The sequence below is a fragment of the Notechis scutatus genome, chromosome 7, assembly GCF_049901735.1.
Source record: "Notechis scutatus isolate UNSWTSFEM ecotype Mainland chromosome 7, rNotScu1.2, whole genome shotgun sequence".
Lineage (NCBI taxonomy): Eukaryota > Metazoa > Chordata > Lepidosauria > Squamata > Elapidae > Notechis > Notechis scutatus.
Genome location: NC_142015.1, coordinates 15,740,893 through 15,767,734, shown reverse-complemented (window position 1 = coordinate 15,767,734; position 26,842 = coordinate 15,740,893). Strand labels below are relative to the sequence as shown.

The window sequence follows — 26,842 nt, the reverse complement described above, 5'->3', positions numbered from 1 at the left end:
TTTTAGGAAAGCACTGAGTTCCGTATCCTGGAGAAAAAAAGGTGTAAATCTGATTGAGTGTAGTATAGTTGGTCAGTTCAGCATCTTGGCTGAATTCTTAAGTTCATCTCTAGTACTTCGTGTCAGTTTTGACTTCACGGAGAATCTGCACTTTTCCCCTTCTGAACAGTTTTCCAGCACCATTTTCTGCTAGGAAAGAGAGTTGACCGATGATTGGACCATTCCTATTCTAAAGACCACTTAGTGGTCATGTTGGCAATGTAAGTAATAACTGATGGCTGGCACATGGTGCTTGTGCTGCTGTGCAAGATCTGGGAACCGTGATCTCAAGGGACGTGTTGCTTAACTAATATTGTAAGCATTTTACTACGGTGCTGCGTCCAGTTCCCTCCAAAGGCGTCCATTTTGACAAAGCTCTTGGGTTGTAGGCATAAATATTTAACAAGCAATATATCTGTATTTTATTGCTCATTACCAGCAAGATTATTTCAGTATATTACACTTAGGTATGAATATTTATGGTGTATTACTCGGCGCAAAGTTAAATGGCTTATTGACACTCTATTAATGCCTAGTAAGCATACTCTTTTTCCTCCTCCTCCTTCCTCCCTTCCTTCTCCCTTCTTCTAAAGTGTTGAAGGACGAAACAAATATTTCAAAAAGTAGACAAAATCCTAATACTTTTCTCTCTTTCTCCCTCTCTGGTTGAAGAGTAGGAATGAAGCAAAGGTCAATACAGGGCATTTAGCTCAGTGATCCCCAACCTTTTGACGCCGCTGCCCGGTACCGGCATCAGCTGGGCGCCGCGGCCCGGTACCGGCATCAACTGGGCGCCGCCATCTTTTTGACGAAAAAGTGCTTCCGGTGACCTCACGGAAGCATTTTTTCGCCAAAGATGGCGGCGCCAGCGCTCCGGTGAGCTTTTTCGGTAGAAATGGCTTTCTCCGGAAAAGCTCACCGAAGTGCTGGCGTCGCCATCTTTTTGATGAAAAAGTGCTTCCAGTGAGCTTTCTACCGGAAAAGCGGCCCGGTAAGACTTGTTCCACGGACCGGTACGTCCGTGGACCGCGGTTGGGGACCCCTGATTTAGCTGAAAGAGATTTTTCTCAAATGTTCAGGTTAAACAGCCCAGGTTACTGTGAGCAGACATGACTGTGTCTTTTTGTGTATCTTTTTCAGCCACAATGGTGTTGAATAGAAGGCAAGTTGATATTCCAAAAGTTACAAAGAGAGGCCAAAAATTTGCTTCTCAAACTAACTAAATCCAAGGCTTCCAGAAAATCTATCATTGTAGCCTGAAAACCAAGGACTTCATGGAAACAAACCGGTATTTGTTGGCACAGTGGCATTGAATATGGAAGTTTCATCTATTTATTTGGCTAACAGTTGTTGCTAGGTCTCTCCACACAGACCTGTGAAACAGTGGAGAATTCCTCATGATCAAGTGTAGACCTTTTTATCTATCGAAGGAGTTAAATTCTTTGATAATAACCGCTGCATACATTCCACCGGACGCTAATGCTAAGCTAGCAATGAAAGAACTACACTGCTCAAAAAAATAAAGGGAACACTTAAACAACACAGTATAACTCCAAGTCAATCACGCTTCTGTGAAATCAAACTGTCCACTTAGGTAGGTACACTGATTGACAATCAATTCCACATGCTGTTGTGCAAATGGAATAGACAACAGGTGGAAAGCATAGGCAGTTAGCAAGACATCCCCAATAAAGGAGTGGTTCTGCAGGTGGTGACCACAGACCACTTCTCAGTTCCTATGCTTTCTGGCTGATGGTTTGGTCACTTTTGAATGCTGGCGGTGCTTTCACTCTAGTGGTAGCATGAGACGGAGTCTACAACCCACACAAGTGGCTCAGGTAGTGCAGCAGGATGGCACATCAATGCGAGCTGTGGCAAGAAGTTTTGCTGTGTCTGTCAGCGTAGTGTCCAGAGCATGGAGGCACTACCAGGAGACAGGCCAGTACATCAGGAGACGTGGAGGAGGCCATAGGAGGGCAACAACCCAGTATCAGGACCGCTACCTCCACCTTTGTGCAAGGAGGGACAAGAGGAGCACTGCCAGAGCCCTGCAAAATGACCTCCAGCAGGCCACAAATGTGCATATGGCTGCTCAAATGGTCAGAAACAGACTCCATGAGGGTAGCATGAGGCCCGACGTCCACAGGTGGGGGTTGTGCTTACAGCCCAACACCATGCAGGAAGTTTGGCATTTGCCAGAGAACACCAAGATTGGCAAATTTGCCACTTGCATCCTGTGCTCTTCACAGATGAGCACATGTGACAGACGTGACAGAGTCTGGAGATGCCATGGAGAACGTTCTGCTGCCTGCAACATCCTCCAGCATGACCAGTTTGGCAGTGGGTCAGTAATGGTGTGGGGTGGCATTTCTTTAGGGGGCCGCACAGCCCTCCATGTGCTTGCCAGAGGTAACCTGACTGCCATTAGGTACAGAGATGAGACCCTCAGACCCCTTGTGAGACCATATGCTGGTGCGGTTGGCCCTGGGTTCCTCCTAATGCAAGACAATGCTAGACCTCATGTGGCTGGAGTGTGTCAGCAGTTCCTGCAAGACGAAGGCATTGATGCTATGGACTGGCCCTCCCATTCCCCTGACCTGAATCCAATTGAGCACATCTGGGACATCATGTCTTGTTCCATCCACCGATGCCACATTGCACCACAGACTGTCCAGGAGTTGGGGGATGCTTTAGTCCAGGTGTGGGAGGAGATCCCTCAGGAGACCATCCGCCACCTCATCAGGAGCATGCCCAGGTGTTGTAGGGAGGTCATAGAGGCACGTGGAGGCCACACACACTACTGAGCCTCATTTTGACTTGTTTTAAGGACATTACATCAAAGTTGGATCAGCCTGTAGTGTTTTTTTCCACTTTAATTTTGAGTGTACCTCCAAATCCAGACCTCCATGGGTTGCTAAATTTGATTTCCATTGATAATTTTTGTGTGATTTTGTTGTCAGCACATTCAACTATGTAATGAACAAAGTATTTAATAAGAATATTTCATTCATTCAGATCTAGGATGTCTTATTTTTGTGTTCCCTTTATTTTTTTGAGCAGTGTATATGCAGCCATTAGCAAACAATTAGCATTGCATCCTGAGGCAGCTTTCATTGTTGGGGGTGACTTTAACCACTCTAACTTGAGAACAGTACTCCCTAAATTTCATCAGAATATTTTATGTCATACAAGAGGGAATAAAACATTGGATCAGGTCTACACTAATGTTGAAGATGCATACAGAGTTTTCTCTCTCCCCCACTTGGGACAGTCTGATCACCTCCCATTGTTCCTACTCCCTAAATACACACCGCTCATCCAACATGTGAAACCCTCTGTGACTACAATCAAAGTTTGACCGGAAGAATCAGATAATATACTGCAGGACCGATTTCAGCACACGGACTGGAGTATATTTGCCTCTCAAGCTACCTCTGACTCTCACACAGACATTGATAAATATACCTCCTCCATTTTGGATCATATTAACTTCACGATTAACAGTGTCACGATTGAAAAACAGATTACCATATACCCCAATCAGAAGCCAGGGATGAATCGGGAGGTCTGTCTCCTGCTCAGGGCCCGAGATGCTGCCTTTACATCTGGTGACAGACAGGCCTACAGTGCATCCAGGGCTGATTTGAGAAAGGGCGTCAAGAAAGCGATGTGTAGCTACAAATTAAGTATTGAGGATCACTTTGCTAATTCCAATCCCCGGCGTATGTGGCAGGGCATTCAGAATATCACCGACTACAAGCCTGCCCACCTTACTCCCTCATCCGTTAATGTCTCATTTCTCGATGAGCTGAATGTTTTTTATGCTTGTTTTGAACGATACAACCAGGAAACAGCCACCAAGACCAGACTGTCTGTGGTTTTGACTGACATCTTTAATCTGTATCTTTCCCAAGCAGCTGTACCAACTTGTTTCAAGACCACTTCCATCGTGCCGGTGCCTAAACACTCCAAGCCAGAGTGTTTGAATGACTACCGCCCTATAGCACTTACATCTACAATCATGAAGTGCTTTGAGCGGTTAGTCCTGGCACGGCTCAAAACTTGTCTCCCAGTCACACTGGACCCCTATCAATTTCCCTACAGCAAGATCAGGAGCACTGAGGATGCTGTTTCCATAGCATTACATAGCACTCTAACACACCTGGACAATAAGAACACCTATGCAAAAATGCTGTTTGTTGACTTCAGTTCAGCATTCAATACAGTCGTTCCCTCCAGGTTGATCACCAAACTTGGCGACCTTGGCATCAATACTACTCTCTGCAATTGGATACTGGACTTCTTGACAAACAGACCACAACAGGTCAAGTTGAATAACTCTACTTCATCCACCATCACACTAAGTACTGGCGTTCCCCAAGGCTGTGTGCTGAGTCCCTTCCTGTTCTCTCTTTTCACCTATGACTGCAGGCCTGTGCATGGCTCTAACATCATTATCAAGTTTGCAGACGACACCATGGTGATTGGACTCATCAATGATAATGATGACTCAGAGTAAAGGAAGGAGGTGCAGAGCCTAGTTACATGGTGTGCTGACAATAACTTATTACTCAACACTAACAAGACCAAAGAGCTCATTGTGGATTTCAGGAAGAAAAATGCTTACACACATTCTCCTATATACATCAATGGGAGAATGGGAGAACGTGTCACCAGCTTCAAGTTCCTGGGGATCCACCTCTCTGAGGATCTGTCTTGGCAGATCAACACCACCAGCCTGATCAAGAAAGCTCACCAGCACCTCTTCTTTCTGAGATTACTGAGGAAGAACCACCTTTCCCCGACTATTCTGATCAAATTCTACCATTGTGCAGTTGAGAACATCCTAACCAGCTGTATTTCAATCTGGTATGGAAATTGTACCATTAAAGAAAGGAAAGCATTACTGAGGGTGGTGAAAACTGCCCAACGCATTATAGGGATCCCACTTCCTGCCATTGTGGACATTCAGAGGAAATGTCTGTGAAAAGCCTACAGCAGGGTGTCCAACCTTGTTGTGGACTTCAACTCCCAGAATTCCTCAGCCAGCTTGCTGGCTGAGAATCTGAGCCTACAGGTCATCGTTAAGGACTTCTCCCATCCAGCCCATAAATTGTTTACCCTTCTTCCATCAGGGAAGATGTTCAGGTGCCTGTAGTCTAAGACCAGCAGGCTAAGGATCATCTTCTACCATACAGCGGGTTTCTTATTGAACTCCTCAACTCGTCTATTCCCATACACACACTGATACTTTCCCTGATAATATATAACATAGCTTGTATAAACTTTTGAGCATTATACTTACATTTAATATGTTCATAAACACTCTGTACGGTCATATATATATATATATATATATATATATATATATATATATATATATATATATATATATATATATATATATATATATATATATATATATATATATATATATATATATATATATATATATATATTCTGCATATTCATAGATGTTCTGTATATCCATATATAGTTACAGTTTTATTGTATAGCTATCTATCTATCTATCTATCTATCTATCTATCTATCTATCTATCTATCTATACTTTATTGCTGTTTTGCACTTCTGGTTAGATGCTAACTGTATTTTGTTGCCTGTGGCAATGACAATAAAGTTGACTCTAATCTAATCTAAAATGAGGTTGGGGGGCTGATCCATGGGATTGTGAAGAGTTGGACAAGACTTAATGACTGAACAACAATAAATCCTCAATAAATTTATTTAGCTCTCTTTGTCTAAAGTATGAATCCCACCACACATCTTGTTGCAGAGAAAGGCTTAAAATATGCTTTCTTTCATTGATTCTAAATCTTCAGCCTACCATTCCTTGGGTGATCTACAAACCCAAATATTAGAAGTTGTCTTCAGATCAATTGAGGTTTTGTTTGTTGAGATTACAGACAAACTTCCCAAACTCCAAGAGGAAAATTTCTTCTGCCTTTTCCTGAAACCTTTCTTGCCTCATCTTTTTTTTTTTTTTGTGAACCAGGGAAAAATATTATTAGCTGCATCCCTGCCTTTTGTGTTAGCCTAGCTCTGCAATGCTCAGCTTATCAGCTTGGTGTTCCTACCACATTATTTAGCCAAGGAAATGTTGCAATGTAATAATATCTCAGGTCAAATGTCAGTATGGGAAAAAGGAGTTGTAAATAGCACCCAATAACAGTTTCAGAGAGGGGTAAATAATAACAAAGCTCAGGAGGGTCTTTAAAAATAAGTAGTCCTCTTCTTTGCATCTGATAGTTAAGGCGAGAGTATGCTTCAACTGCCTGGTACAATGGAATCTTTCACATTTCAGTTTTCTAATTGGTTATTGACTCTTTAGGCCAGGGGTGTCCAACCTTGCTAATGTTAAGCCTGGAGGACTTCAACTCCTAGAATTCCCCAGCCAGCTGGGAGTTGAAGTCCTCCAGGCTTAACGTTACCAAGGTTGGACACCCCTGCTTTAGGCAATTTGTTTGATTGTGTAACATCAAGTTTGGTGTCAACTCTTAGCAACCATATGGCAAGAGTTTCCCAAAGAGGATCCTGTCCCTTACCCTGATTCTTCATATCTTCCAATGGTGGACTCACCTCTGTTGTTATTGAGTCCATTCTTTTTCTCAACTTGAGCAAGCTGGCTGGGAAATTCTGGGAGTCCACACAGCGTAAAGGTGCTGAGGTTGAAAAAGATTGCTTTAGACACTTGCTGCTAATTCCAGCCAAGTGGCTTGGCCTCCTCTCGGTTCCTATTTTCAGGGGATCATTTCCCCGGTGGCTTGGGATCAGTACAAGGATGAATAGTCATGTGCGTGTCCAAAGCACAAGGCAAGCCCTCCAGAATCATAAAGTCAGGCGAAATGAAATGTTGTTTTTGCCATTGCTCTTTTGCTGGCTGCAGCTCCTCTGGTGTGTTTTACAAGTCCAGGAAATCTCTGCAACGCCATAAATAGCCTCTGACAGGCAGTTGTGCAATAAAGCCTTGACATTTCCCTGTAATGGTTATAAAATGCTGAATTATTTTGGCAAGCAGCGGCTGATTAAGAAACAACTCAGAGAAGGAATAATTAGTTGTGCAGTGGTAAATACATGAGGCAGCCTAAGGGGCAGTGAATTTGTGGGGTGCTTAATAATTCAGACGAAGCAGAAAGAGACTGAGGAAAAAGGCCCAGACTTCATCTGTGAAAAGCCTGCCTTTTGTTTCATCCGGAGGTTGTCATGAGATGTTGGTCCTTCTAAATCTTGATGATGGTGCGTCCCTTTTTAATGTCTTCCATATTTATTTCATTGCCTTCCAAATTAACCCATTCACAATACAGTTTTGAGATTCTGTTTTGGGAAAAGATTTAGAGCAGTGGTGGGATTCAATTTTTTGTTTACTACTGGTTCTGGCAGGGGAAGGATTCTGCAAAATCTCCAGTCAGAGGTGGGATTTCCCGTTTCTCGGAACTACTCAAAATTTCGGCTACCGGTTCTCCAGAACTGGTCAGAACCTGCTGAATGCCCACCTCTGATTTAGAGCAAAGATGCTGGCCCCACATCCTCAATTTATGAAGAAGCTTGGTGACCATGTCAAAAGGAAACCCCCCCTCCCCCACACACACATTTTTTCATCTCTCACCACTGCTAGGGAGCTAAGACTCTTACAACCATACGTGCTTTTTATCCAACCAACAATTGTGTATGTGCTCACGCATGCATGACTGTGCACACACACACGCATGCATGAGAAACCTTCAAATGAAGCCTTTCTGCAAAACAGTGAGGAAACTTCTCTTGCTTTGCAGATCTCTCCCATCTACACACACACACACGCACGCACGCACACACCAGCTAAGGAACAAAAAATAAGAATGGAGATTGTTTTTTAATATTTGGGAGAAAATAACACAGCATCTCCCATATCCTTTTAGCTGAAGAAGCTTCTTGCATGAGAAGCAAAACATCTCCAAAGAAAAACCAGAAAGTCCAGTTGTCTCTTGAAAAAGCACCTTTGGGACTCCCATTCCTTTGGTCTAAGAACCACCAATCTAGTATTCTTGCCCTTAATTTAGACACCACTATTTTATAAACATTGCATTAATAATAAAATTAATCTGCATGGGGACTATATTCCAACCATGTATTCACTGTCCCATTCTTGAAATATACATTCTGATTGGGCCCACTGGTACTATTATCCCTTTTGTAATATGTGATTTTTCAACCCCTTCCTCTGTGGACTGCCAAACATAGTGTGTTCCAAAGTGATGGTATTTGCAACTTCAAGTGTGAAATGTTGCTAGGGTAAGATGCACGCTCCTTAAATAAGAAGGAGAATGGCCACTGATAAGATTGAAACAGACTAAAAGAGATTAAGATGGGCTTCTGATGAAATCAGTCTGATGAAACTAGACTAGAGATTGAGAAGGGGTGTAGATGTCCTTATCTCTGCTTCCAAAGAGTTTGGCAATCAGGAAAGAATTGCTTTCTCTTCTTGAATTGTTTGACATCATTAGAAGGCAGGGTTGAAAGGATCATGTTTGGAGCCTAAGCATATTCTCAAATAGACCATTGGATTGTAGGATCTAATTTGAGTCGGTCACTGGGACCAAAGATTTATTCTTCCAAGCTTTTTGGCTCATGTGGGAGCCCATCATCAGGAATATTCTCTCTCCAGCACTGGGCTGTTCTACACATGGTATTTATATGGTGCCTGATTTTGTGTGGCTTTTAGTTGTTAATTAGGGTGTTGATGTCCAGCTATTAAGTCATTAGTTGTTGTTTCCTTGTGCTGCTGCGCCCTTGGCTCCTAAGTACTTGGTAAGCTGGTGGTAAATCAGCCCTCCTGTTGACTGACAAGGGACCTGTTTCCCAGACTTTAGTCATTTATCTGGCTATTTTTGTCTCTGCTCATCCAACAATCTTGGTAGCTGTGAAATTGAATGCACATCCTTGTTCATTGCATGTGAAGCTTACAATGAGTTCAGGTCTCCATGCCTAACCATTTGCTCATGTTCTTATAATCTGGTAGTTAACCTCCCCATCTCTCCTCCATAGTCACAGGGGGGCAACCCATGCAAGGAATCCAGTAGATTACATTACTCCCACCTCTAAATGATCATTGTAGTCCATGAGGACCATTTAATCCCATATCCCTCCTTACTTTTCTTTCCATAATGAAATGTGTGCCTTGAGTTCATTGAGTTATAACCAATGCAGATATTTCCTTCTCTCTTTCCCATGTACCTACTGGGCAGCAATTAAAGTTTGGAACTCTACTGCTTCTTTGATGCTTCACATGCCAAAAAGCTCCCAAGTACAGCTCCTTGCCTCAGGCATGTTTGCCCTGGGGAAGGCAATTGTCGGGCTCTCTTCAGTTTTTTTGCAAACCGCTTTTGCTTTGGAAAAAAGGTCCAAAGAGATTACGCTTGCTTAGGAAAATTGCCATATTGCACTTGGCAAAGGTGAGATGTATTTTGCTTGCAAACTCTTTTTGCATCCCTTTAGGCCATATGGCAAAGCTGGCCCTATTGGGGCATACAGCAGATAGCAGAGGGAGCAGCTGTTAAGTCGAGTGTTGTTTCCGGCGTGGGAGTTGTTAGTTCCTGATGCCCTTAAAGCTGAGTCCGGAAGGCAGTGAGGAAATGAGGTGGAGGGTGGTATGAAACACCATAGCGATGGAAAGCATTGGGATCACCAGCTCTTTGCAATAAGACAGGAAGGCCTGTTTTGGTGAGGAGGTTTGGAAAATAGGTCTTTCAAGGAGATCCACATCTTGCTTTCTCAAAATTTATAATTTTCTGGCTTTGGGGATTATTGGAGATGCCTATAGATCCCCACCACCACCATGCAGTACTTTTTAAAGGATGCTTCATTCTGTGTTATTGGAAAAAAAGAACTTTTTTGAAGGACGCAAAGGAGGATTATCTTCACGTGTTTCCTTGGCTCCCAGTCTCTCTGCTGCTAGTCTTATCCCTTCTGATAAGGGATCCAAAGGTGCTTTTTCAAAAGGCAACTAGACTTTCCATGTTTTTTCTCTTGAAGACGTTTTGCTTCTTATCCAAGAAGCACCTTAAGTTCTGATTGAATGGTGGGGAATGCCTCTTGGATGAGAAGTGAAACGTCTCCAAGAGAAAAAACAAACAAAGAAAAGTCCAGTTGCCAGTTGCCTTTTGAAAAAGCACCTTTGGGACAATCATGACCTGGATGACTGAGAATCTCCATAGATACTTCTGAAGGGCATTCACAGCCTTCCTTTTTCTTACAGTCTTAAGAGATGACTTCCGGCAGGCCCCCAGTGATGTGGTAGTAGCAGCTGGTGAGCCAGCAGTGATGGAGTGCATCCCACCAAGAGGCCACCCAGAGCCCACCATATCCTGGAAGAAGAACAGCATCCGCATCAGTGATAAGGAGGAGCGCATCACGGTGAGATTGAGCATCTCTACTTTTTGTGCATACATTGCATGTCAGGATTGAATAACTTAGAAAATGCCTTGGGCTGGAACTTCTAGGCAAGGATAAACAGCTTCTAGTCAATAGGCCAAGTTGACATGTTCATCTTCTGGTCCAGGACACCATACCTGAGCTATCATTCTTCCTAATCAATTAAATTCCCACCACAGTGGTATGTAAACTGCTCACTGGAGGATTAATAGTTTTCCCCCCTTCATATGGGATGAAGAAACGGGTCCCATGAAGACAATGTTTTTCTAGGCTCTTGCTATGTTATCTTTCGTCCTCTTTTCCTCACAGGGAAGGGTAAATGAGGAATAAAGGGACAGGTATGGGGAAGATGAAGCCTCAACTTGTCTCTGGATGTATTAATCCAAGTTGTGCCATCCTAGTTGTGCCAAGTTCTTCTGCCCTTTAGGTGGAAAAATAATAAACATGGAAAGGAAGTCACTACTTTCCAGTCTGCTTTGTGGCAACTGGGAGCCCACAAAATGACTACCTCTTTCCCAGTTAGCATGCTCTGGTCCTTTCCATCAAGCAGTGCCATCTTATTGGATACCAGAGTTGTGGCTTCTTGGTGGCAGTGCCTGCCCTCTAGAAGAGGAAATCCCGGTGACCCCAATACTGTTGGGCTTTCGAAGCACTTCAAAGACCTGGCTGTATCCCTAGCATTTGAATCAGTAATGTTTTCTTTTTGAGGGGAATTAACTGTTTTAACCTTGGGTGTTTCATGTTGTGGGTTTTGTTTTCATCTCTGTAGGTCACCCAGAATATATAAATAAATTGCCCAAGGTTATGTGACTATGGCATCAAAAGATAAGTCTGATCACTAGCAGAAGGATTGACTAGGTCACTCATGACATGGAAGCAAGGCCAGAGTGCCATTTTCCATCAACCTACAGGCCTAGAAACAGTCTGTGGTTGGAGATCTTAGAGCCTTTTCTTGACCTTCTTCTTAGATCCGAGGTGGGAAGCTGATGATGTCCAACACCAGAAAGAGTGATGCTGGAATGTACATCTGTGTGGCCACCAATATGGTAGGCGAACGGGATAGCGAACCTGCAGAACTGGTGGTGTTTGGTACGTAGAAGCAGGGTTCTGGTGGACTCTACTGGAGAAGTGGAAGAAAGTGAATTTCCTTGGGTTCAACTAGATGAGACCATGGAAAATTATATTTAAAAAGAAGTTTAGAAGTTGTAGGAATTGAAATGAGGGAAATGAAGGAGGATAATTCTTTTTACATGTGTAAGATTAATTGATGGGGCTATCACTAAAATTGGGTTGGGCCATTTTTTTCAATCTTTTTTCAAATTTCTTTTTTTCCTGGATTCCCTTTTTTTTATCTATTGGGCCACAGGAGTGGAGTCAGATTTACAAGATTACTGGGATTATGCAGAGATTCACTCAAATCGCCTTCTTGATCAAATCGGCAAATCTGGTTGATCAGTTGAATCGGGTTCTTTGAGATCGTTTGGATACACATTTGTGCAAGTCCAAGTCCATCTTTTCTTCCCCTCAAATTGAATTAATGACTGAAATCAATTTGATTCAGTGCCTTGAAGGGATGGTTTGAATTGAATTGACTCAACTCATCCCATTGCATTAACGATTTGAAAACCAGTCTTGGGTGATTCACATACCCCTATGGATTGCTTGCATGAGGATTCGGAAATTAAAGTAGCCCCAGGCCCATTAGTCATTCACTCTCTCCTACTCAAATTCTTTTTCCCAGGACTGAAAACATGCTTTAGTCATCCCTGTTTCTTTCCCCTAGTCTCAATCGCATCTCCTTTCATTATGACAGAGAAGGCCAAACTGAGATCTCAACACTAGATCCAAAATAATATGTGTCTCTATATCCTGTCCTTGTTCTTTGCTTTTGAAACACTTTATGATCCTGACAGAACGGCCCACTTTCATCAAGAGGCCCATCAACCAGGTGGTCCTGGCCGAAGACACTGTGAATTTCCACTGTGAGGTGCAAGGAGATCCAGTGCCAACATCCCGGTGGCGAAAAGAGGAAGGAGAACTTCCTCGGGGGAGGTAAGTGGCAGCTGCAAGTTCATCTTTAAGGTTCTTCCTCTATATTAAACTGTGGAGTCCTTAGTCTCTATGAGCTTGTGGTTTCCTTGCAGACATTTCATTACTCAAGCGGGTAATATCTTCAGTGCTAGAAGGGAGTGGGGTTTGCTCTCTGTTTGTATACAATGACTTCTCCTGTTAGTATTGGTAGGAGTGTTGTTTTCTTCTTGGTAATTCCTTGATTGGGGTGTTGTTTACTGCTGGATTGTTGGTCTGGTATTAATCCTGATGTCAATCTCTTCTTATGTGGGTGTTGATTATTGGTGAGAATGTGTTTGGATCTTTTTGTTTCCTTTTCAGCTTTTCAATTGTCTCTTGAATGGTGTGTAAATGTTGTTTTTCTCTTCCTGTGCTAAAATCTGTCTTGTAATTTTCCTCCCCTACAAAAGAGCTTACTGTTTTTCTACCGTATTGTACCACTGTTTTAAACTTTTCTGATTTCTGTTTTCTACTGATGGCTTTTTGAGCAGAGCTGATCATTGGGAGTAGGGGGTGGGTCTTGTGCTGTTTATTTTGCTTTGTTATCACTCAAAAATTTCTGTCACTCAAAGCTTCCTTGGATGGATGTAATGTTATGTGGGAATGATTATGGGAAACAGAAGAAAGAACTGCAAACTAGATGACTGCCATGTAAAGGTATCTCAGCCCAGATAGATAAAGGGGCTGTGAGAAGCATCTTGAAAAGGAACCCATCCTATTTCCCAAAAAGTAAAATTAAAATAAGAGAGAATTGCACTCAGATTTGCAAGATTCTGTTATAGTAACATGACAGTCAAGATAGCATTTACAAATAGTAGTAGCAATAGCACTTACCTATACTTCCCTATAGTGCTTGAGGAACACCTTCAATAGCAATAGCATGTAGACTTATATACTGCTTCACACAGGGGTGGGATTCTACTGGTTCAGACTGGTTCGATAGAACCGGTTGTTACAATTCTGCGTAGTTCAGAGAACTGGCAAATCGGCTGGCCCCCCACCCCTCTCCACCCAATTGCGCACATGCCCGACATTGCTGACTGCATTCTCAGTCACTCCTTAAGGTATTTCTTCCCCCCCTTCCAACGATCAGCTGTGCCGGGATCCCCTCGCTGTCTTACTGCTTTGCCCAGGATGCTTCCCTGAGGCCCAGGAATAAAAAGGGGGCTCGTGGGTGGTGGGGAGCTGTGCCCCCAGCGCTCTGTTTTTTGCCTTCCTGGGCCTCAGGAAGCCTCCTGGGAGCAAAAATGACTCCCAGGAAGCTTCCCTGAGGCTCAGGAGGCCAAAAACAGAGTGCCGGGGGAGTGCAAATAAAGAAGAAGCCACACCCACCCAGTCACATGGCCACGCCCACCTAGCCACGCCCACAGAACTGGTAGTAAAAATATTTGCATCCCCCACTGGCTTCACAGTGCTTTTACAGCCCTCTCTAAGCAGTTTACAGAATCAGCATGTTGCCCCCAACAATTTGGATCCTCATTTTACCAACATCAGAAGGATGGAAGGCTGAGTCAACTTTAAGCTGGTCAGAATCAAACTCAACTAAAATTATTCAGTTCTTTCTTCTTTAAAAAATCAGAAGCAAACAATTCATCAAACTGAATAGGAAGTGATAGGAAAAAAATGCCGGAGAACTTGTAAGGATTGCAGTAGCTGGCTTTTCCCCCTTAGCCCTTATCAAATAGCTTTGGCATCCTTCGTTTCCCCAGTTGTAAAAGGAGAGCCATCAGCTCCTTTGCATGTTAAAAATGACAAGTGCAAGAAACGACAAGCAGTAGCAATAATGGCTGACAACCCTTTGCTGATTCGAAAGAAGGCTTCTTTTGCCATGCTGTAGAGGCTCTAAAGGTCAGTCGATTACTGTCAAAGTGTGAGTGTTGAAATGGGACCATTGTTCAGATATCCTTGTCTTGATTCCAGGGTGACAAAGAGCTTAATCCCCTGGATAATCATGCATGAGGCACAACAGAGCTGACAGTAAATATCATTACAGGCAGTTGCACTAGTTGCTGTATGGTTAAAGGCTTCTATTTTTCTCCCCTTCTGAATGCACTAATGAGAAGACGGAACACATTTTTGAAGACTGGGGATGGAGAATAAGTTTAACGATGAGAAGGGAGAATAGGTTCCGTATATGGGGACACAGAAAGTCACTGAACATGATTAAACCAGATAACACAATATGATTTTTCATGCAGCCAAGAATTCAAAGGAAGATGATAGTTTATTTATTTTATTTATTTATTGGATTTGTATTGCCACCTATTCACCATGGCAACTTTAAGGCAGCTTACGACATATAAAACCACAATTTAAAAACAATAAAACTAATAAAATCAAATAAATTAATATAGTAAAATCACCCCCCACTCCCTCCCCACCAGCGACAGCAGATTACACGAGACATTTAATGGGCTCCATCCCGCTCTGGGTTCCCCAGTCCCGCTGGCAGAACCAGGTCTTCAGCACCTTCTGGAAGAGAATCAGAGTTGGGGCCAGTCTAATCTCTGGGGGAATGATGATCCAGAAGGACATATAGTTAATAAGAATAATTGTGCAAAATTTGGTCTCTAGTTTTATTTTTTATTTTTTTTTCATTACTCCTGGCAGCAGTGGAGCATGTAGCTCACATGTATAAGAAGAAGCACTTCTGGTAGAACGTGCTTCTTCCAGTAGAAGCAAATCCAATTGCTCAGTAGAAGAGGCCATCCTTTGTACGTACCAGACCTGGCATGGAGCTAGTCTACCAGAACTGACCTGCAGAGCTATAGCTTGGAAGAAACGGTGTAGAGTTGGGTTTTACATTAATAAAGTCCACGATTCAATGTCTGATATTTACTTCAAATGATCTTCGATAACTTGAGTTTTAGGAATGAACTGGGCTGAGAACTTGAGGAATCAGTCCAGTCAGTGACAATCTTTCTAAGAACCATAAGAAAAGTTGATAACTGTGGTGACTCTAAATGCAAACCATGGTTTTTAAAAGCTATAGATCAGGGGTCCCCAAACTTGGCAACTTTAAGACTTGTGGACTTCAACTCCCAATTCTGGGAGTTGAAGTCCACAAGTCTTAAAGTTGCCAAGTTTGGAGACCTCTGCTATAGATGGTCCCAGAGAAAGATTTCTCATGTACAAAAAGATGAGAGAAGTTCATTATCCAAAATACAAACATCTTCTTCTCCAAACATCAAATAGGTTCAGTGCTCTACTTCTGTCAATCTGGGAAGATTTACTTGTCTTTTCTGCAAGCAGTTTCCTCAGGGGAAGATCAGTTCCAGAACAATTCCAATAATAAAGGTTTGTTCTACTGCTGAGAGAATATTTTGCTCATGGAAAAAAAAGAACTACTTGGCAGAGAGAACCAGTGCTTTGATTTTTAAATCTAGAGCTCTTGAGGCCTCGTCTCAGATGCTCAGGAGACCTTTGTGGTTTTTCTGTGGTATTGGTGGGGAAGACATGCAGAGAGTCAACCTCCTAAATGATACTGTGTTATATTGACTGATGCAGTCACTTTTGTAATGAGTTTAAAATGTGAGTGTAATGGAAATGAAATGTTTGTTACATTATGCTGAGAAATGAATTTGATACTATTGTAATGGGAGCTGCTCTGGGACCATCCATATATGTATAAAAATATATAGCATTGCCTGTGCTACAAGCCCTACTACTAGTCTACTACTACTACATGCTGAAGCCCAACATTTAAGAGTGGTTTGAGGGATAACTTGCTCCTAGTCCAGCCTGCTATCCATTTTTTTAAAAAAAAATATTTTTATTGAAAAAATTACAGAACAAAAACATGTAAAGGAAAAAAAAATAAAGCAAAGTCAAAGAAAAGTATTAAGAAAAGAATGAAGGAAAGAGAAATAGAAAAAAGAAAGGCAAAATATAAAGAAATAGCTTCAGATTGATTTACAGCAGTTATAAATGCATTTTAATGTTATCCTCTCTCGAATTATATCATAGCATAATCTACACTTTCTAATCATCAAATCCATAAATCACAAATACATTTTCCCCATTTTCAGCAAAAATTCTTTACAGGGTTTCCAGTCATTTGCACATATAGCTACTGTCTAGTTATTGTAGGAGATGACTAGACCAGTAATCGGGAAGGGGGGGGTCAAACATGTCATAAGTCATGAGTCCCTGTTCATCTACAAAAGATCTAAGTCCAGCCCACCTTGAATTCCTTTCTTAACTCCCGTTCATTTCCCTCGACTGATAGTAGCACACATTCTTGTAGAGAGCTTAAGCTTGCAATAAATCATTATACTCGTTTGAACTGCCTGAATCTCCTGATTTCCTTGTGCTTGACAATTATCTTATTAAGCACAGCAATTTTGCAAATTCTATCATCTTCACCTACCATTCCTCCATTGTGGATATTCCATTGTACATATGGTCTAGAATGCAGCAATTTGATACTATGGAGATAAATTCAGGCTTCATACTGAATTACAATGCAGATTGGTGAATTTTGCTTGATTACTTATTTATTTATTCAATTTTTCTTTGAAAGAACGTCACACGAACCAAGGTGTTAAGATTTCTAAATACAGGTTCAGGGTTCAGGGCGTTGTGTGAATCCAGCTCACGGTGGCTTCTTCCAGAAATTAACCACAGCTTAACACTGTCATTGACATCCGTTTTTTCCCTTCAAAACCAAGATCAGAGATCCAGAATGACAATTCCTTGCGCATCAGCCGAGTGAATGCAGAGGATGAGGGGACCTATACTTGTGTGGCAGAGAACAGTGTGGGAAAATCTGAGGCTTCGGGATCCCTCAGTGTACATGGTAAGTATGTATGAGTTGGGCTGCTGAAGAGCTACAATCAAAGAAGTCCAACTCGGATGTGGGTCATGTTGCCCTTGGTGTAACTGTAGCTAAAACAGCTTTGTTTGCTTGAGAGCCAGCAGTTCTGATCAATCAAGGCAGATCTTAAGGGTTGATTGGAACAGAAAGTTAGTAAAGCCAGGGATAAGTATTCATATGCACCCCAGCTTTCTGGGACTAGAGCTTCCAAACTAGGATCAGGACAAATGGATGTTTGTAATCCAAACATCCAGAAAGCACCCAATTTGTGACAGTTCCAGAAGGAGATCAAGGAACATGTTGTATATGTTTCTTGTACAGCCTTCTCCCCCTTCTTTTGATATAAATTATATGCAGATAGTCCTTAATTTATGGCTGGTCGCTTAGCAACCATTCAAAGTTACGACTGAAAAAGCTACTTGTTGTGACCCAGATTGGAAGCTCTGATGTGCTCAAGTTTTGGATGCTCAGCAACCAGCCCAAATTCATGTACATTTACAGTGTCCAATAATCATATGACCATGATTTATGTCTTTGACAGAAGCCAGTGTTTGCTTCCAGCTGGCCATTAAAAATGCCCCATAGCAAACAATGGGTTCACTTAATAACTGTGGTGTTCACTTAATGACTATCACAAAAAAGGTTGTAAAATCAGTCACAGTCACACAGTGATCCATTTTACAACTATCACAAATTACGACCAAAATTGCAGGCTCAATTATGATTGTAAGTTGAGGATTCTGTATTGCTTTTGCTCTCAGTGCTCTCTCTCTCTCTCTCTCTCTCTCTCTCTCTCTCTCTCTCTCTCTCTCTCTCTCTCTCTCTCGTTGGTTTTTTTTTTGCAAACCTTGGAGCTACTTTATGATTATGCTCCTATAAATTGATAACAAACTGCAAAATAACAAGGTTAGAAGTTTCCAGATTTTTTTTAAAAAAATGAAACAGTTGCGTTTAGCTTCTGATGAACACAAAATAAATTTTGCTTTATAAAAAAAATTGGGGAAAGGAATTGAATATCCTGGGCTTTTCTCCTCCAAAAACATCACCTGGAGCAGAGCAGCTGGGAAAACACATCCATAGAGCTGCCCAGTTATAAAAAGAGCTTCTATATCTTGTTTAAATAAAATTGCAGCTACTTAGAAAATTGCTTTCAGTCACACTGTTTGCAGTACTTATTTAGCAATAGTGCTTACACTTAGATACACGCTTACAGAGTGCTTTGCAGCCCTCTCTAAGCAGTTTAGAGAGTCAGCATATTGCCCCCAACAATCTGGGTCCTCATTTTACCACCATGGAAAGAAGGAAGGGAAGGCTGAGTCAACCTTGAGCTGGTGAGAATTGAACTTTCAAACTACTGGCAGCTGGCAGTCAGCAGAAGTAGCCTGCAGTACCACATTCTAACCACTGTGCCACCATGGTTTCTATTTAATAGAAACAAGCCAACATTTTATTTAAAAAAAACCAAATGCAACCTTTGAATAAAATTCCTGGCCAGTTGCTAAAGGTTGAAATTGAATCTAAAAAGTCAGCTCTTTTTCTTAGAAAGACGTCCAACCTCTAAAACTCACCCTAAACAAATAGAGATTGTAATATTAGTCTCTGAGTCTGCATAGAAGAAGGGATACCTTGACCTTAAAATGCTCTGAGCTCATCTGTACTTTCTTATTCATTGCAACAATTTGTATGCTTAGTTTGCAATATCAAAACATGTAGTGCATAATTTAAAAAATGCATATGCAGCTTGCTCTGCTAGGGACAACTACTGTGGTAGAATCTGATGCTGAGATGGAGGCGGGGCGAGCTTTTTCCCAAGGAGCTACGAGGCAGACGACCCTCAAGTCCACTGTTTTGCAGAAAGAGGCCCAGAAGAGATCCTCCTTAAATCACACATTGATCTGATAGTTATGCAGAGTGTGTTTTGGTCTGGTGTGATTAACGTGCAGCACAAGGGACCAAAAACAACAGGATGCATTACTTGGGGGGGGGGGGGTTCTTTATTGCTGTTCGCCCATAGACAGGAATCTTGCCAGACTAAAGTACTCTTTGCAAAATGATCAGATCAATGCTTTCTGCAACCAAGGAATTAAGGCTGATCTGCTTCTTAGCTCCTTGGGAAAGAGCCTCTCCCTCCTCTATCTCCACACCAGATTCCACCATAACTACTGAGGTCCAGAGGCCATGCAGAAAGGGATTGTTTTTGCCCCATTCTTAAATAACCAAATGGGTTCCATCTTGATTTTGGTGGCCAAAGTATTCCACAAAGAAGGGAAAGGCCCACCTGTCCCTTAATATCTCATGGGTGGGATTCCCACCCTACCTTTCTCAGTTAGATGGTATTGGACGAACAGATTCCTCCCTGGAGCAAGTTGTCCTGAAGGTAGAGAAGACCCAAGTTCTAAAGGGCTTTGTAGGTGAACTGAATCAGGGATTTTATATTGATCTGGCAACTGGATGACTGCACGTTTTGGCCTCTTAATACCTTTATTCTCCAATTCTCTAAGCATTCACGTCAGCCTTATTTAATCAAACGCATCTCATACTTTTTTATTTTTGTTTTTCTCATATGTTCTCTTTGGTCCAGTTGGCCCATTCTGTAAGTATTCATTTCATCACATATCATTGCTGCATGCTGGTGTGGGTTAGGGTACATGAATCAGGTTTTTGCATGCTTTTTTTTTCTTTCTTTCAAGCCACAGTGGGAATGGATTGATTTTTATAAAGGGCGGGGTAGACGCTAAATCATTTTTCCTACTGTGACAATGAACTAAATGAGTCATAATCTTTGAAGCAAATTAGAAAGTATAATATTGTGGGTACAATCTAGGACATATTTTTTCAAAAGTCTGTGTTCTAAACATACAGGAGGCATAGTCTCATTTTATGTGTCATACAGGTAATGACACACAAAATCATACCCTGATCATGCAATCAATTATATGTCTACTCACTGAGTAGTCTCACGATTTCATTCAAGTAAGCGAGTATCCTATTGCAATTGCAGTTTCTTAATTTCCTTGGAATGCAAGATTTCTAATCTTAACTGGATCTTATTTTCATCATTCTATTCTTAAAGTTTGTGGTTTGGGGGTTTAAAAATAAAGAACATGGAATGGTTTCTTCTTATGGATGATGGAACAAAGAGATGCTAGGTACTGTCAGTATCTAGCAACGATACAAGTATTTATGATAGTTAAAATCCTAGCTTACAAAGAAGCAAAAGAGTGGAGTCAGATGTTTCTCTTCAGAGAAAAAGCAGAGAAATAGAATTCACAAAACAAATTTGCTTCCAAAGCAAGCAAAAACTGCATTGCTAAATAATCATATGCTGATCAAACACAAACATTAATAACACTCAATCTTCCCTGAAAATCTTCTTAAATATTTCCATATCCAGCAGGTTGGGACTGATTTGAAATAGGTAATCACCAAGGCTGTATATGATGTCGACCACATCATTTGCTAAGTCCTGTTGGTATTAACAGGGATGTGTTGGGTTGGGTTTGAATAGGCAAAGATTGAAGGATGGTGACTGCTATCTCCCACCATCTCACTTTTATCTGAATGGTCAGGTAAACTCAGATAAAGACTTAGAAAACTTTGAAAAAAACTGGACAAACCATTCTAAGTTTGTTTGGGTTATTGTGGTTGTTAAATGAAAACTAGAAAGCAGTTAGGACAACAAGGTGCAGTTGATAAGAATATGTCAGGGCAATGGATTTAAGAGAGTAAGAGCCAAGGGAAATTTCCAGTTTATATGTTTGTTCTTCAGTGTAACAAGATTCATGACAAGGTTCTCCTTTATTATACTTTTCCTACTACATGTCCTTCTCTCAATTTCCTGCAATGCTAACATCCACGTTTCAACCATTCCTTTGGAGGAGAAGTCTTAACATATAAACCAAACTTTCTCTTCTGATGTTTTTCAAATTTGGTAACTCTTAAGATGTGTGAACTTCAATTCCCACAATTCCCAACTCAGCTTGATTTAATATGCATAGACTTCAGCACTCAGAATTTCCCAGCTAGCATGCTTTGAGATGTGTGGACTTCAACTCCCGGTGCACACAATATAAAGTTGCAAAATCTAAAAAGCACTAATCTAGCCTGTGTTGTTGCTGTTGTTTTTGCATTGCAAGCTCTTTTAAATAAGTTAGACAAGGAGATTCATGTAAAGAAGCAAACATATATTCTCTCATGATATGCCCTTTAAGTAGACCTAACATGTCAGCAAGCCAAGATCAACCAGCATTTGGGATGAACAGAAGGTAGCGTTTATTATGAGCAACAAGTAATAGTTTTGGGAATAGTGACTGCTCTAAGTTTCAGCATAAGCCAATGACTTTGACTAAAGATCAACACATCATTGACAGGGCTTATAAGGTAATATGCATCCATTCATTCAACAGCCTATGGTTTAGCGTGTTCTGCAAGCAGCTTAAAAGATTAATATGCATACAGGGAATTCAATACAGTATGCAAATTTAGCTGTCTTCTCATGAAATCTTCCAGTTACATATTGCAGCTACCCACTTATGTCTGGAACTGAACAACACACTGTCTCTCTTGCTCAGTTCTTTCCTCCAAGGTATTTTCATGAAGCGTATTTATTTAGAAAGTTTATAGATTGGATTTCAACAAAAGGTTCTCCCAGTACGTAGCTAAAAGAAAAAGAAGTTAACTTATCCATTTCAGTGACTTTTCAATATAGCATGGGTGAGTTTCCACAGATGGATATTCCATCCTGAATTATGGATCAGCCTTTCATTTCATGATTTGAGGCTTTGGAGAAGGCAGAAAATATCAATGAGGAGGTCAAGAGAACAAGGTTGTTCCTAAAATACAGACCGAGTAACACATTCCTCCCTTCCCTCTTTTCTCCTCCCTGTTTCTTCTGGGTTGAATATTAGATTGTAAATCCCTCAAGACAGGAACTTGCTTACAGACAGCCTTGTAAAAACAGTTGCTTTTATTGCACAATTCGATTTTCCTCAGAATCCGTACACTTAGCCAAAAAAGGTTCCTATGAGCCTGTGAAAAAAAAAAATTGTGTGTGAATTTGCACAAGGAAAGATGTGTTTGCTTGCAAATGAAATGGTTGCACTTGGGCTTAAGACCGGCCTACCAGGCAGCCTCCGTTGTATCTTGGGCTTGCAGATCCCTAACAGGCTAAGTTAAAAACAGGCTCCTCTGTTGCTTCTGATGGCTTTGGAGGCCAGTTGGCAAGCTTCCTCATCAGGTACCTATTGTTTGGTGCTAATAAATCAGCCTGCAACAAAGAGCAGGAGTCCTTGTAGCTGTGCAGATAAGGAGCCCAAAGGTGAACAAGAAATGCTAGAAGAGCGCACTACCCCTCCCCTTCTTCATCCTTGGCTCTGTATCCAGCAAGGCAGGTCAATTTCCTGCCTTGGGGATGGAGAGAGCAGGAAGAGGTGGGAGGGGTTGTGTGTCTTGTTTTGCCACCATCTCTTATCTCCATGCTGGATTTGTGGGCAACAGGAACGTTTCCTCAGGCATACCAGGTCAATCTTGCCCTTGTTTTATCTTTCCCCTTTGAAGCAAGGAAGTATCAAAAAAGAAAAGAAAAGAAAAGGCAGAGCATTGCTGGGGGGCAGCGATGAATTTCCTGAGATCACCAGATCCTTTCCATCATCCAGCTTTGACTGGTCTTTGAAGTAACTGGGGCGGCGGCTGCGTCTGGCTGCATTTATAATTTGGGAAGGGGCTTTCCCAGCAATTATTAACCAAAGAGACAAATTAACAAAAGCTGCCCCTGCTTCCCTCCCATTTGCATTTTTATTTGATTATAGAGCAGGTGGCTCCAGCCAGTTCTTGCTCTGAAAGGTCAAAGGTCCCTTAACTTTCATCCAGGCACATGTTGGAGCAAATGGCCCTTGACCAGTCACCCACCCCTGGGTGCAACATCCTGAAACTGCTGATTTCTGCTGTGCCAACAGAAGGACTTGAGCTACCCATAGAAAGGGTCCGTCTCGTTCCACAAATACATCCTTACCCACTGATTGCTTCAACATTGATTGTGGGGACAAAGGCTGACCTTCAACGAAATGCTGGAGTGTTCTTTGTGTTACCACCCAGCCTGTCCGCCAAGATTTACGATCCTCAAGACAAGAGGCTGCTTCTCCATGCTCCGAGGAGCAAAATATAACCCAGAGGCTCAAGTTATAAAACTGTAGACTGTTGCATCAGTGGGATTTGGCCCCAGCCTTTTGATGGTTGAAGGATGATTGGGTTACCTGCCATGATCCCTCCATGCATTCAGATATCAGGATGATAAAATCAAGACAGGAAATATCCCAAACACCCAAGTTCCCCCAGGCGCACATAAAATCTTAAGGAACTATAATTTTTCCTACCTCACTTTTGTGAAGTAAGATGTCAAAACAAAAGGCAATTAGTGAGGAATATTGCATTTTTAATGTTTTTTTTTAAAAGAGCAGGTGATAGTAAAAGACAAATGTGATTGGTGTGTTGTGAGCTTCATTACCACTGAACCCGAAGAGCTTTTGTAATATTCCCTACCATATTTCTTCCTGTTTTGCTACATCTAGGGCAGGAGTCTTCAAACTTGACAGCTTTAAGACTTGTGGGCTTCAACTCCCAGCTATGCTGGCTGAGGAATTCTGGGAGTTGAAGTCCACAAGTCTTAAAGTTGCCAAGTTTGAGGACCCCTGATCCTCAAACAGCATGGGTTTACAGGTGCCCCAGAGTCAAATGGACACCTCCAATGCATGAACATGATGCTAGCACAAGAAAGTTGCTCTTAAATCTTCACTCTAAGTCTGACAGAGACTATTATTAAATATATTGGGAAGAAGGACATTTTTATGGCTGTGTTTAGACAACATGGCTGATCCAGTGAATTGCCATCCCTTTTGTCCAATGGGAAGCAGAAGAGGTGGCATTCAACAGGTTCTGATCAGTTCTGGAGAACCGGTAGCAGAAATTTTGAGTAGTTTGGAGAACCGGCATATACCACTTCTGACTGGAGATCTTACAGTATACGCCCACCAAGCCATGCCCACAGAACTGGTAGTAAAAAAAATTGAATCCCACCACTGGTTCTGACTAGTTCTGGAGAAGCGGTAGTGGAAATTTTGAGTAGTTTGGAGAATTGGCAAATACCACCTCTGACTGGCCCTACCCCCATCTATTCTCGGCCTCCCAAGTCCCAGCTGATCGGCTGGGTCTTCTCTGGTTGCCCTGCACAGGAGAACGGAGCTGGAAAGCAGGTTAGTGGGGTCAGGAGGTCATGGGGATTTTACACTATCGACTATGGTCATAAATTTTTTTGAATCCCACCACTTTGAAGCCTTTTTGATGATGTCCTGGTCACCACAAAGCAAACTGAGAAGTTGTGACTTCCCCTATTGTTGTTTTTTTAATTTCCAGAAAACACAGTAGGGGAACTATCTGCAGCCATCCCATCAGGGTCAATATTAAGGGGGTCTCTCTCTCTCTCTCTCTCTCTCTCTCTCATGCAAAACATAAGCAGAGGAATTTCAGTTTCACAGCAGCAACCAGCTTTAATACAGAACAGTTGAGCTAAACCACGCCCAGGCTCCTTGCTGTCTCCTTGCTCACACAGCAAATATTCTTTCATTTTCCAAACAGCCCTCAACTCTCACACACTGACAGGACGCTAACCAGATGAATGCCGATGGATGCTGGTAGGCAGTGGCAGAATTTCCCCCCCCCTTATTTCCCCCCCAAAAAACTAAGCCCAACCACATAGTTTCGTAGCGAAGCATGGCTATCCAGTTCTCTAATACACAGTAAGCAAAGTGTTCTCCTCTGTCGATGCTAAATTAGAATTCTTTCCATTGGCCATGTTGATGGGGGCTATCAGGGAATGAGAACATAAAACTAGTCCTACTTTGGCTGTAACAATAACAAAATAAGTAATTAGGGCAGCTTTCTTGGAGAGGATGCTTAAAGCAGGACGCCGTCACCCCAAGGGCCAAATCTCTGCTAACCACCTGGCTACATTGGCAACACATGTTCTAAAAGAGAATTGCACTAGATCAGTGGTGGCAACCTTTTTTGGCTCCCTTGCCGATAATTGCGTGTGCACTCACACTCACGTGCCAGCACCCAGAAGACAATGGGGCTCTTCCAGGCGAGCTCTCCCATGCCGGGGGAAATGGCTCTGCGTGCCACTTCTGGCACGCATGGCCTAGGTTCGCCATCACGGCACTACATTATTTCAGTGTAGGATGAGTTGACCTCTTCAGATACTCATTTCTTTGATTGGGCAGCCTTTTGATCCCTACCGCCACTTACATCTTTCCTTCTGCCATGTAGTAATTTCCCTTCTCTTCTCTTGCCTAGTATCAACCCCAACACAAAGTTTAAGGGACCCCAGTGTAAGAAATGAAAGCAATCTATCCAGGGGTGGGATTCAAGTTTTTTAACAACCGGTTCTGTGGATGTGGCTTAGTTGGTGGGTGTGGCTTGGTGGTCATGTTATTGGCTGGGCGTGACCAACTCAATATCATTCACATCGAGGCACACATCTCCTCGTCTGGCCTCTCATGACTGGGGATGCTGCAACAGTCGCAAGTGTGAAAAATGGTCATAAGTCACTTTTTTCAGTGCCATTGTAACTTTGAATGGTCACTCCACACGAGCAAAGTACCAGCAAAGGAGGGGAAAAAAACCCCAGAGATGTTCCTGAGACAGGAAGTCCAGTCCTGCCAAGACTGTAATAAAGGTCAACGGAGAGGCAGTTTCTGTAAGCAACACCAGAATGTTTCCTTCCTGCCTTCCTTACAGGATTAGGCCAGTAATTTCTTCTAACAACCGGTTCTCCGAACTGCTTAGAATGTTAACAACCAGTTCTAGAGAATAGGTGTGAACTGGTAGAATCCCACCCCTGAATCTAGCCCTTCAGGACCAACTTCCCATTTCAATTCTATCTGTATGCATTCCATTGTGCCTCCCAACCAAACGTGTCTCCTGTCAATCAATAACTATTAACAATCAGTAGGGTTTCCCCCAACCCACCCCTCTTTTCTTTCTATGGAAGTTATCCAAGGGAAGATGGCTGTGGACAAGGAGGGGAGCAAGCAAGCGCACCGTTGCTCTTAGGCTCACACACCTCTCCTGATTAGCATGTGGGTAACCTAGCAGTCTTTCATTAAGGAGAGGCTGACAAGGCTCCTTACAGTGGCACACCTGGATGTGTTGGGGCTGTTGTTTTTAACGGTGCCTAGTGCTCTATGAACGCTTCGCAGTACTGCAAGAGGGGCTAGGAACATTCCGCCTTCTTCTTTTTCTTGATAGAATAATAGAGGGGAGGGAGGAGAGGTGATAAGGCAAGCGATTAGCATTTGTAAAACCTGACTGTCATTTGTCTTGCATTGAGAGCTGAGATGGGGGAAGGTTTTCAAAGAGCCAGGAGTGCTCAGAAAGAGAGGAATTTACATCCGAGACATTATTCATGGTTGGGTGGTTGATTTAGCTGACTTGTT

At 42.2% G+C, this 26,842-nt stretch overlaps 1 protein-coding gene across 1 annotated transcript in view; it reads left to right on the top strand.

Moving 5' to 3' along the window:
* Nucleotides 1–26,842, top strand: part of ROBO3 (roundabout guidance receptor 3) — a 192,380-nt gene that overhangs the window by 107,664 nt on the left and 57,874 nt on the right. The window contains exons 3-7 of the mRNA XM_026671417.2: nt 10,293–10,450; nt 11,437–11,557; nt 12,382–12,520; nt 17,209–17,336; nt 19,936–19,947. Of these exons, the coding sequence (XP_026527202.2) occupies nt 10,293–10,450; nt 11,437–11,557; nt 12,382–12,520; nt 17,209–17,336; nt 19,936–19,947 (558 nt within the window). The remainder of the gene's footprint in view (nt 1–10,292; nt 10,451–11,436; nt 11,558–12,381; nt 12,521–17,208; nt 17,337–19,935; nt 19,948–26,842) is intronic.